Genomic DNA, 13,125 nt, shown 5'->3' with positions numbered 1-13,125 from the left:
CTGTGAAACTGATTTAAAACTGAAAATAGGGAGTGAGAGAGAACCCACAAAAACACAAAGGCATGTTGTGAAATTGAGCTGAATGAATCTGGTAACTTGTGGGGCCGGCACTGGGAAAAAGTGACCACGAAAACTGTTGAACCTGTTGTGAAAAGTTAACTAGATTCGGGCCTCTGCACGAACACAAGAAATAGGAGCAGAAGTGGACCATTTGGCCCGTCGAACCTGCTCTGCCTTGAACACGATTGTGGCTGACCTCCATCTTCAATTCCACTTTCCCGTTAGCTCTCTATGTCCTTTGACTTCCTGAGACCAAACATCTCACCATCTGAGCCTTAAATATATTCATCGATGGTCACAGTAACTTCATTGCAGTGTTCATGTAAGCCTACTTGTGACAATAATGATTAGTATCATCCACAACCCTCTGGACTCGAATTTTATGTGAGAAACAGAGTGAGAGAGAAAGAGAGTGAGTAGTGGGGGAGAGAGAGAATCAAAAAGATTGATGGAAAGGGAGAGAGAGTGAGAACGGAGTGAGGGTAACAGGAAGCAATGGACCAACAACTGAATCACAATTTGACAGTATCTCCTAAACACTTAACCTCCACCACCTGGATGGAGCAGGACAGCAGATGTATGTTAACATCACCACCTGCAAGTTCCTTTCCAAGACGCACACTGTCCAAACTCGTCCAACATCCAGTGCTGGATGAGCATAACTTTCCTCCATTTAAATATTGACAAGACTGAACCCATTCCCTTTCATCCCCACTACAATCTCCACTCCCTTGTTACAAATTCCATCCCTGTCAAATGTCTGAGGCTGAAGCTGACTGTTCACAACCATGGTGAAATATTTCACCCCCAGATGAGCTCGTGACCACAGATCCACATCATCACCAAGATTGCAGACTTCCACCTCAGGAACAAAACTCAACTCCACCTTAGTCTCTGTTCATCTGCTGCAGAAACCATCATCCATTCTTCTGTTACCTCTCAAACAAATTATTCCATTGCACTCACAGCCAGGCTCCAACATTAAACAACCCCCTCCATCCCATCCAAAACTCTGCTACCCAAGTGCTTACTCACACCAGCCCCTGTGCCCACTGATCTGCAAATGCTTCCTTTTAAAAGGCACAAAAAGTTTAAATTTCTCATTGTTTTACTCCAAGGTAATGATCATCCTGATCTCTGTAATCTCCTCCACACACACCCCTTTGAGATCTCTGCACTCATTTAATTCCTGCCACGTGAGCATTCCTGATTTTAATCTCTCAACCATTACTTAGTTTCCAGGGCCTCTATTTCTGGAATTTCCTCCTTAAAACTCTCCGATTCACTTCCTCCATTAAGATTGTCCTTAAAATCTAATATCTCCTCTTGTGGCTCAGTGTCAATTGTTACTTTGTAACGTTTCTCTGAAAGTCTTCAAAGTTTTATTCTGTTCAAGTCACCATCTAAATTCGAATTATTGTCACTGCCCTGGACATATATTCTGCCCCATAAATAGGAATTTGTAACTGAGTGAAGCAGTTTGCTGGACATTCTGTCATGAAGGAACGTTTCAAAAATGTTGCCCCCAACAATGATGGCGACTGAGCCTGCGCTCTTCTGCTCGTGCCCCGATAAAGATGGTGGGTGCGCGTGCGCACTGCCGCTAGTGAACCAAATAAGGATCCCGATGGCGCATGCGCGCCTCTGCCAGTACCAAATAAAGATGGCGGCCACAAAATCTTGTTTGTGAGGAAGCTGCAGCTCCCGCTCAGATCCGCAGGTACCGGCAGGTTATTTTTCCGGATTTTTGGTCTATCTAACATGTACTCGAATGTTCCTACCGACCCTCCTGATTCATCTCTCCCTCCGTCCCGTCATCCCCGGATTGTGGATCCGGGAAAGGACCTTTTGCTGTCAACATTAATCACATTGCGCATGCTTCACTCAGCCCAGTCCCGCCACATCATTCACGCTGATTGGTTGGAGGACCAGTCGGTCCTCCGGACATGCCCACCCTTCGCCTCTTGATTCGGTGCTGCCGTCAATCACCCCGCGCATTGTGAGGGGTCAGTGTCGGGGGGCGGGGTTTACAAACCGCAGTCCGGCCCCAGAGCCGAATGTGAAACAATGAACATTTTCCACTCTCAGTATCCCCCGCTTCCGGCTTCTCTCCACAAACAACCTCACAGAGACCAGGGGGGAGACACTGACCCAGTGACAATGTCACTGCATTGGAGAAAAAGACTAATGGCACCCCTCCTGTTCAAAAAGGCAGAATGTCGGAAACTAGTTAGTTTAAAGCCTGTTGTTGGGAAACTGCTGGAATCCATTATTGAGGAAATAGTAACTGGACATTTGGAAAGTCAAACCGCAATCCATCAGTCTGCGTGGTTTTGTGAAGTGTTTGACTCGTTGGAGTTCTTGCAAGGTGTAACAGGCCAGGTGGATAATGGGGGTCCTGTAGATGTATTTGGACTTCCAGAATACAGTTGATAAGGTGTCACACAAAAGGTAATAAACAAGGTAAGATCCCACGGGGTTGAGAGGTAATATATTAGCTTGGATTGAGGATTGGCTAACCAACGGACAGCAGAGAGTGGGGTTAGATTATATTAGATTTATTGACACATATCTTGAGGAAACACATTTTTACCCAGAGGGTGGTGAGGGTCTGGAATGCACTGCTGAGGAGGGTGGTAGAGACGACTTGCCTCACATCCTCTTAAAAGTACTTGGATGAAGACTGGCACGTCATAACATTCAGGGCTATGGGCCAAGTGCTGGCAAATGGGATTAGGTAGGTGGGTCAGGTTTTGATGTGTTGGTGCAAACTCGACGGACAGAAGGGCCTCTTCTGCACTTTTGCTGATCATACAAAGTTCGGTGGCATCATAGACAGCATTGATGACAGCATAAAACTGTAAGAAGATAATGATAATATTAATAATAATAATCGCTTATTGTCTCAAGTAGGCTTCAATGAAGTTACTCTGAAAAGCCCCCAGTCACCACATTCCGGTGGCTGTTTGGGGAGTCCGCTGCAGGAATTGAACCTCGCTGCTGGCATTGTTCTGCATTACAAGCCAGCTATTTAGCCCACTGTGCTAAACCAGCCCCTATTGACAGATATTGACAGACAAGGTGAATGGCCAAGATTGTGGCAATGTAAACAAGTGTGAGGTTATTTAGTTTGAACCAATAACGGTTAGAGCTGAGTACTTTCTAAATGGAAAGAGGTTAAGTACAGTGGGTGTCCAAAGAGACTTGGGGTTCATGGATAGAACCTACAGCACGGAAACAGGCCCTTTGCTCCAAACTGGCCCATGCCAACCAAAAGGCCCATCTAAGCCAACCCAGTTTGCATGCTTTTGGCCCATATACCTCTGAACCTTTCCTATCCATGTATCTGTCCTAATGCCTTTTCAATGTTGCCAATGTCCCTGCCTCAACCACTTCCTCCTTCAGCTCATTCCACATCCGTACCATCCTCTGTGTAAAACAGTTGCTCCTTAGGTTCCCATGAATTCTTTCCCCTCTGAACTTAAACCAAAGTCTTTTAGTTCTCAATTCCCCAACCCTGATAAAAAGACTGAGAGCATTCATCCTATCCATTCCTCTCATGATCTCATACACCTCGAGAAGATCACCCCTCAGTGTCCTATGCTCCAAAGAAAAAGGTCCTGGCCTGTCCAATCTCTCCTGATAACTCAGTCTCGAGTCCTGGCACCATCCTTGTGAGCTGGTTTAGCACACTGGGCTAAATCGCAGGCTTTTAAAGCAGACCAACGCAGGCCAGCAGCACGGTTCAATTCCCGTACCAGCCTCCCCGAATAGGCGCCGGAATGTGACGACTAGGGGCTTTTCACAGTAACTTCATTGAAGCCTACTTGTGACAATAAGCAATTTTTTTTTTTTTTCAAATCTCGTCTGCGCTTTCTCCAGTTTAATAACAACGTTCGACTCTCCTATAGCAAAGCAGCCAAAACTGAACACAATACTCCCGGTGCGACCTCACCAACGTCCTGGACAACTGCAACATAACTTCCCAACTTCTGTACTCAATGTCCTGACTGACGAAGGCCAAAAGTCATCTTCACTGCCCTATATACCTGTGAAGGATGAAGTGTATATCACACCTTTAGAGATCCGTGCACCTGAAGTCCAAGGTTCCTCTATTCCACGATATTCCCTCAGGCCCTACCATTCACTGTGACTTTCCGACTTTCCGAAATGCAACTCCTCACACTTACTGTATTGAACTCCATTTGCCATTTCTCGGCCCACTTCCCCAGCTGATCAAGATCCAGCTGCAATTTTTGATAACCTTCCTCACTGTCTTCAATACCAGTAGTCATCTGCAAACTTACTGATCATGCCTTGTACATTCTCATCCAAATCGTTGATATAGATAACATTCAGCAATCTCCTAGTTACTAATCTCCTAGTTACTAATCTCCTAGTCACTATGTCCCCAACTTAGTTAATTACTCTGATGTCATGTTTCAGTTTTTGCCCCCAGTCCAGATACCCAACAGGTAAGTTATTTATACTTACTGATGGCAGCACGGTGGCGCAGTGAGTAGCACTGCAGTCTCACGATGCTGAGGTCCCAGGTTCGATCCCGGCTCTGGCTCACTGTCCGTGTGGAGTTTGCACATTCTCCCCGTGTTTGTGTCGGTTTTGCCCACACAACCCAAAAAGATGTACAGGGTAGGTGGATTGGCCACGCTAAATTGCCACTTAATTGGAAAAATGAATTGGGTACTTTAAATTTAAAAAAAAAATTATACTTACTGTTCCGAAGGATCCTCCTCGGATTCGCCCCAACTCCGCTCCCTGCCGTCTAGGCCGTGAATCTCCGAGGTAAGTTATTGAAAATGAAATTAAATGAAAATCGCGTATTGTCACAAGTAGGCTTCAATGAAGTTACTGTGAAAAGCCCCTAGTCGCCACATTCCGGCGCCTGTTCGGAATTGAACCGTGCTGCTGGCCTGCCTTGGTCTGCTTTCAAAGCCAGCGATTTAGCCCAGTGTGCTAAACCAGCTTACTGTTCCGAAGCTAATCCTCCTCGGATTCACATCAATTCTGCTCCCTGCCGACTAGGCCATTAATCCCCAAGGTTATTTATATTTACTGTTCCGAAGCTGCTCCTCCCCGGATTCGCACCAACTCCGCTCCCTGCCGACTAGGCCGTGAATTCCCGAGGTAAGTTATTTATATTTACTGTTCCGAAACTCCTCCTCTCCGAGTTCACACCAACTCCGCTCCCTGCGTTGGCGAGGTTAATACCTGGGTGCCTGGAAAATCATTAGGATAGTAACTGTCCTGTAAGGTAATGAATCCTTTTGCTTCCCCATTGGCCGAGGAAGGCAGTGTGTCACAAGGATGGATGTGTTGACAGATTAATGGCTGGAGGATGGGGGGGGAGGTCATGTGATCAAACCTCCAGGAATATGTTTAATCAAAGTTGGCGAGGAGAGAATGTTGTGAATATTTATCTGAAACTGACAGTGAGGTTTCTGTAAATTTATAGGACCATGGAAGTGGAGGTTTAACAGACGGGAAACACAAACCAAATGTCACATCGCGATCTGACAGAGTCACTCGGTTCATTAAAAAATGAATATCACGATCAGTGAATGGAAACAGTTTCTTTGTCCACCCGATGGAAACCTGGCATAATCTTGTGTCCCTGAATCAAATCTCCCCTCAACCTCCTTTGCTGGAACCATTCTGGTAAATCTCCTCTGCACCTTCTCCAAGAACCTCCACTTTCTTCCTGAAGAGTGGTGACCAGAGCTTTATAAAGATCCAAAGAATAGAATTAGAACCATAGAATTCCTGCTGTGCAGAAGGAGGCCATTTGGCCCATCAAGTCTGCACCGATTCTCTGAAAGGGCCCCCTGCCTAGGCCCACACCCCTACCCTTTCCCTGTAACCCCATAGCCCCACCTAACCTGCACATCCCTGGACACTAAAGGGCAATTTATCAAGGCCAATCCACCTAACTTTCCCTTCTTTGGACTGTTGGAGGAAACCTGAGCACCGGGTGGAAACCACACAGACACTGGGAGAAAGTGCAAACTCCAGACACACAGTCACCAAGGCCGGAATTGAACCCGGGTCCCTGGCACTGTGAGGAAGCAGTGCTAACCATTGTGCCACCAGAAGCATTGTTTTGGTATCAATATTATTGTTTCTGATGCTCAAGATCGAGTTTGCTTTGCCATCTATTCTCTTTAATCTGTCTTGTAGATGTACAAAATCCCTCTTCACCTCTTTCTCTCTCCTCCCAAAGAGGCCAGTTGGGTTTTTACAACAATCCAACAGTTTTCATGTCACTTTTTCCCAGTGCCGGCCCCACAAATGACCAGATTCATTCAGCTCAATTTCACAACCTGCCTTTGTGTTTTTGTGGGTTCTCTCTCACTCCCTATTTTCTGTTTTGAATCAGTTTCGCAGGGTGTTCGAAGGGGAGGCTTCAAAGTCCGTAAACTTAAACCAAGCATCACATCAGGATCTGACAGAGTCTTCAATTTATCATATCCTGAATATCAGCGGATTTTGAACATGGAAGGAAAAAGCATCGTCCATAGTGGAGAAAAAACGTACTGTTTGTGTGGACGAGGACTCGCTCTATCAGACCTCACAAGCCACAAATGCAGTCACACTGAGGAGAAAGCATGGAAATGTGCGGATTGTGGGAAAGGATTCACGTCCCCATCCCACCTGGAAACTCACCGACGCGTTCACACTGGGGAGAGACCATTCACCTGCTCCAAGTGTGGGAAGGGATTCGCTCAGTCATCCACTCTGTATAGACACCAGCGAGTTCACACTGGGGCGAGACCATTCGCCTGCTCCAAGTGTGGGAATGGATTCAGTGATTCATCGGCCTTACGGAAACACCAGCAAATTCACACTGGGGAGAGACCATTCACCTGCTCCAAGTGTGGGAAGGGATTCACTCAGTCATCCACTCTGTATGGACACCAGCGAGTTCACACTGGGGCGAGACCATTCGCCTGCTCCAAGTGTGGGAAGGGATTCAGTGATTCATCGGCCTTACGGAAACACCAGCAAATTCACACTGGGGAGAGACCATTCACCTGCTCCAAGTGTGGGAAGGGATTCACTCAGTCATCCACTCTGTATAGACACCAGCGAGTTCACACTGGGGAGAGACCATTCACCTGCTCAGAGTGTGGGAAGGGATTTACTATTTCAGCCCACTTGCTGAGTCACCAGCGAGTTCACACTGATGAGAAACCGTTTAGGTGTCTAGACTGTGGGAAATGCTATAAAAGTTCTGGGCAACTGATGAGCCATCAACGTGTTCACACTGACGAGAGACCGTTCAGGTGCTCTCACTGCGGGACTGGGTTCAGACGATCATCTGACCTCACTGTACATCAGCGGATTCACACTGAGGAGAGGCCATTCATCTGCTCCAAGTGTGGGAAGGGATTCACTCAGTCATCCCACCTGCTGAGACACCAGCGAGTTCACACTGGGGAGAGACCATTCACCTGCTCAGAGTGTGGGAAAGGATTCAGTGATTCATCCAACCTGCGGAGACACAAACGAGGCCACAAGTAACCATAGTGATTGGGTTTTGCTGTCACATTCAGGACTGAATCATGTTCAGTTGGGTCTCTTTCTGCTGATAACAATTTACAGGAGCTAATATTCTGGCTAAAAGTCTAATAAATTGACTTCCGGTGGCATTCACGAGCGGAGCGGCCGCGATGAGGAGAAACTCCTGCTGGTCCACGATATAGCGGTCCTTTTTGGGGGGTTCGCCATTGTTTTTAAAAAAAATTAACTGCTCTGGGGTCGGCCCTGCTTCCCTCGCCCAAGCATCAAAGCTCCGTTTCAGGGAGCTGGAGGGTTGGAAGGGTGAGGGGGGAGGGGGGGCGGGGGGGGGGGGGGGGGGGGGGGGGGAGACTGGTCCCGGTGGGTTCGGCGGAGCGGCTGCACGTGGAGGAGGAGCGGGACAACCTGAAAGCCGGACCTGAAAATTTGAAAGGAGCAGCGGGGGCGGAGCCAAACGGAGGCTGAGGCAGCAGGCCCAAAGCCAGGGCGTGATGTAGGTGAGATGTCCCGCCTAGAATGTGGTAAGAAGACTGAAGCCCGGTCCCAGGGAAATTCTGGAGGAATACAAAAAAGAAGGGAAAGATGTTTTAAAGAAATTTGGTGAAAAAAACATTTTTCTCCCTTTTTTTTGAAGGAAGAAAGTTTTTTTGTTTTTTCTATTTAAAAAACAAAAGGATTGAAGAAGGAAAGGTGGGGAAAAGAAAGAAAAATAATAAGCCGCTAAAGGATGCGAAAAGCAGCGTTGAGAAAGGTTGGAAACGCGGGCTCGCCGTTGAATGAGAAGATGAGCAGAAGTACTGACAAAATGGCGGATGCCGGACCGCGTGGTGGGTCAGCACCTCAGCAGTTTGTGAGGCACATGGAGGCGTTGAGGAAGGAGACGGCGATCGCATTGAAGTAATTGGTGGAGGAGGCAATCGCCCCGGTGAGGATAGCTGTGGCAAAGACATCGGCCGAGGTGAGAGAGCAGGGCGAGAAGATGAAGGAAGTGGAGGAGGCCGTGTCGCAGCACATCGACCAGCTCAGCTCGATGGGGGACGAGCTGCGGAGGGTGGTGGAGGCCAACAGAGGACTTTGAGCAAAGCTTGAGGACTTGGAGAACCGCTCGAGGCGGCACAATCTGAGAATTGTGGGCTTTCCTGAAGGGACAGAGGGTGCAAGGCCGGAGAGGGTGGCAACACGGGGCTTTTCACAGGAACTTCATCGCAGTGTTAATGTAAGCCTACTTGTGATACTAATAAAGATTACTATTATTATCTGGAGCAATCCAGTCAGTCTCATTCTCCTCTATCTCTGTATCCTAACAGCTTTATTTCCCTCGGGTTTCTATCCAATTTTTAAAAAATCATTCATTGGTGTCTATTTCCAAACTCCGTCATAGGCAGCAAGGTTTAGGTAATTGCCACTGGCTGTGTAAAAACATTCTTCCTCATAACTCCTGTACCATTTGCTTGCATAGATACGGAGCAACATAGAAAATAGGAGCAGGAGGCCATTTGGCCCTTCGAGCCTGCTCCACCATTCATTACGATATAAGCAGATTAGGCTCAATCGCCTAACCCCGCTTTCCCTCCATATCCTTTGATCATCTTCATCCTAAGTGCTGTATCTAACTGCTTCTTGAAAACATGAAATGTTTTGGTCTCAATCACTCCCTGTGGCAATGAATTCCATCGGCTCACCATTCTCTGGGTGAAGAGATTCCTCCTCACCTCTGTCCTAAATGGTCTATCATAGAACATACAGTGCAGAAGGAGGCCATTCGGCCCAACAAGTCTGTACCGACTCACTTAAGTCCTCACTTCCACCCTATCCCCCTAACCCAATAACCCCTCCTAAACTTTTTGGACACTAAGGGAAATCCACCTAACCTGCACATCTTTGGACTGGGAGGAAACCGGAGCACCCGGAGGAAACCCACGCAGACACGGGGAGAACGTGCAGACTCCACACAGACAGTGGCTCAGCGGGGAATCGAACCTGGGACCTTGGCAATGTGAAGGCACAGTGCTAGCCACTTGTGCTACCATGCTGTCCTTGCTATCGCGCATACTCAGACTGTGACCCCGGCTTCTGGACACACCCACCATCGGGAACATCCTTGCCGAATCTACTCTGTCTCGCTCTGTTAGAATTTTATAGCTTTCTTTTTCTTAATATAAATTTAGAGTATCCGATTCTTTTTTTTCCCAATTAAGGGGTAATTTTAGCGTGGCCAATCTACCTACCCTGCACATCTTTGGGTTGTGGGGGTGAGACCCACACAGACTCCGGGAGAATGCGCAAACTTTACATGGACATTGACCTGGGATTGAACTTATGTCCTTGGTGATGTGAGGCAACCGTGCTAACCACTGCACCATCGTGCAGCCCACATTCTATTGGTTTCTATGAGGTTCCCCCTCATTCTTCTGAACTGCAGTGAATACAATCCTAACTGATTCAGTCTCTCATACGTCAGTCCCTCCCATTCCAGGAATCAGTCTGGCCAAACTTTGCAGCACTTCCTCTTTAGCAAGATCATCTTTCCTCGGATAAGGACACCAATACTACACACAATAGAACATAGAACAGTACAGCACAGAACAGGTCCTTCGCCCCTCGATGTTGTGCCGCGCCTTGTCCAAAACCAAGATCAAGCTATCCCACTCCCTGTCATTCGGTGTGCACGATGTGCCAATAACCGCTTGAAAGTTCCTGAAGTGTCTGACTCCACTATCACAGAAGGCAGTCCATTCCACACTCTAACCACTCTCTGAGCAAAGAACCTACCTCAAACATCCCTCCATTAACTCCCACCCCGAATCTTATAGTTAAGCCCCCTTGTAACGGCTACATCCACCCGAGGAAATAGTCTCTGAACGTCCATTCTATCTATCCCCCCTCATCATCTTATAAACCTCTATTAACCTCTATCCAAAGAGAAAAGCCCTAGCTCCCTCAACCTTTCCTCATAAGACCTACACTCCAAACCAGGCAGCAGCCTGGTAAATCTCCTTTGCTCCCTTTCCAATGCTTCCACATCCTTCCTATAGTGAGGTGACCAGAACTGCACACAATACTCTAAATGTGGTCTCACCAGGGTCCTGTACAGTCGCAGCATACCCCCACGGCTCTTAAACTCAAGCCCCCTGTTAATAAACGCTAACACACTATAGGCCTTCTTTCACGGCTCTATCCACATGAGTGGCAACCTTCAGAGATCTGTGGACATGAACCCCAAGATCTCTCTGTACCTCCACATTCCTCCGAACCCTGCCGTTTCCCTGTAATCCGCATTCAAATTTATCCTACCAAAATGAATCACCTCGCACTTATCAGGGTTAAACTCCATCTGCCATTTTGCGGCCCAACTCTGCATCACATCAATGTCACTTTGCAGCCTACAACAGCCCTCCACCTCATCCACTACTCCACCAATCTTGCAGCAAGACATCCCTGCTCCTCGACTCGAATCCTCTTACTATGAAGGCCAACAAACCATTTGCCTTCTTTACCGCCTGCTGTATTTGCATGCTTCCATACAAACTAGGAGCAGGCCACTCGGCCCCTCAACCCTGCTCCTTGCATACAAACTAGGAGTCGGCCCCTCGAGCCTGCTCCGTACACACAAACTAGGAGTCGGCCCCTCGAGCCTGCTCCATCATTCAATAATTTTAACCTCAACTCCACATTCCTGCCGTCCTCAATACCTTTCACCCCCTTGCTTATCGAGAATCTATCCATCTGAGAACTTCCGGTTGCGGCGATGCAGAGCTAAGCCGCACATTCCGGTGGCTCCCGCTAGAACGGACTTTTGGGCTCTCCAGAGGAGCCCCAACAGAAATTTTTCGACCGATTCCCGTGTGGGAAGGTGAGAGCAAGGTCCCCCTTCCGTCGTGTATGGAGGGGACCAGAAGTGGAGCGGGGGAAAAAGTGGCTTTGGAGCAGCGGCAGAAATGAGGGGGAAAAAACAAGATGGCGGAGGGCGGAGATCGAGCAGCATGGGGGCCGGATCAGCAGGAGTTTCTCAGGCAGATCGAGGACCGGAAAGAGGTCGGCTGCGGCCAAGGTGCTTAGGGGGTTTATGGACAAGATGGGGGGAGTGGATCTGTGGAGATTTGCCAGGCCTCTGGCCAGAGAATCTTCTTTTTCCTCCCACGTCCACAAAGCCTACTCCCGGATAGATTTTTTTTGTTCTGGGTAGGGCGCTGATCCCGAAAGTGGAGGGAACGGAGTATTCGGCCATTGCCATTTCAGACCACGCCCCGCACTGGGTGGAACTGGAGTTGGGAGAGGAGAGGGACCAACGCCCGTTGTGGCGGTTGGATGTGGGACTGCTGGCAGATGAGGAGGGGTGCGGGGGTGCACTGAAAGATATTTGGAGGCCAATGACAACGGGGAGGTGCAGGTGGGAGTAGTATGGGAGGCGCTGAAGGCGGTGGTCAGGGGAGAGTTAATCTCCATCAGGGCTCATAGGGAGAAGAGAGAGGGCAGGGAAAGGGAGAGGTTGGTGGGGGAGATTTTAAGAGTGGACAGGAGATATGCAGAAGCCCCTGAAGAGGGACTACTCGGGGAGAGGCGAAGTCTCCAGACGGAGTTCGACCTGTTGACCACAGGGACGGCAGAGGCACAGTGGAGGAAAGCACAGGGGGGGACGTATGAGTATGGGGAGAAGGCGAGCCGGATGCTGGCACACCAGCTCCGCAAGAGGATGGTAGCGAGGGAGATGGATGGAAGGGGAACTACGGTGCAGAGTGCGGTGACAGTAAATGGGTCATTCAAGGCCTTCCATGAGGAGCTGTACAGATCCCAGCCCCCAGCGGGGGAAGAGGGGATGCAACGATTCTTGGACCAACTGAGGTTCCCGAGGGTGGAGCAGCAGGAGGTGGCTGGTTTGGGGGCGCCAATTGGGGTGGAGGAGCTGGTTAAAGGACTGGGGAGCATGCAGGCAGGGAAGGCCCCGGGACCGGATGGGTTCCCGGTTGAGTTCTATAGGAAGTACATAGACCTGTTAGCCCCGTTGCTGGTGAGGACTTTCAATGAGGCAAGGGAGTGGGGAGGGGGACCCTGCCCCTGACAATGTCGGAGGCGATGATCTCTTTGATCCTGAAGCGTGATAAGGACCCACTGCAATGTGGGTCGTACAGGCCGATCTCGCTCCTCAACGTGGATGCTACGTTGCTGGCAAAAGTGCTGGCTACAAGGATCGAGGAGTGTGGCCCGGGGGTGACTCACGAGGACCATACGGGATTTGTAAAGGGCAGGCAGCTAAACACCAATGTGCGGAGGCTCCTAAACGTGATAATGATGCCATCGGCAGAGGGAGAGGTGGAGATAGTGGCAGCTGTGTACGCGGAGAAGGCCTTTCACCGAGGAGAGTGGGAGTATCTCTGGGAAGTGTTGCGGGGGTTTGGGTTTATCAGTTGGGTTAAGCTCCTTTACAGAGCCCCGGTGGCAAGTGTGGTTACGAATCGGCGGAGGTCGGAGTATTTTCGGCTGTATCGAGGGACGTGGCGGGGTGCCCCTTGTTGTTTGCATTAGCAATTG

At 49.0% G+C, this 13,125-nt stretch overlaps 1 protein-coding gene across 1 annotated transcript; it reads left to right on the top strand.

Annotated features, from left to right (window-relative positions):
- Positions 1–1,731: 1,731 nt before the first annotated feature.
- LOC140418841 (uncharacterized) lies at positions 1,732–7,896 on the top strand. The gene is made up of 2 exons (XM_072502479.1): positions 1,732–1,780; positions 6,455–7,896. The coding sequence occupies exon 2, from the start codon at positions 6,571–6,573 to the stop codon at positions 7,597–7,599; it is 1,029 nt and encodes a 342-aa protein (XP_072358580.1). The 5' UTR covers positions 1,732–1,780; positions 6,455–6,570; the 3' UTR covers positions 7,600–7,896.
- The last annotated feature ends 5,229 nt before the right edge of the window (positions 7,897–13,125 follow it).

This window comes from Scyliorhinus torazame, chromosome 5 (genome assembly GCF_047496885.1).
Source record: "Scyliorhinus torazame isolate Kashiwa2021f chromosome 5, sScyTor2.1, whole genome shotgun sequence".
Classification (NCBI taxonomy): Eukaryota; Metazoa; Chordata; class Chondrichthyes; order Carcharhiniformes; family Scyliorhinidae; genus Scyliorhinus; species Scyliorhinus torazame.
The sequence above is the reverse complement of the archived record's forward strand: the minus strand, read 5'-3'. Positions and strand labels throughout refer to the sequence as shown.

Excerpts from the sequence above, each read along its gene's own strand:
- LOC140418841 (XM_072502479.1), top strand. The coding sequence starts at position 6,571 with ATGGAAGGAAAAAGCATCGTCCATAGTGGAGAAAAAACGTACTGTTTG.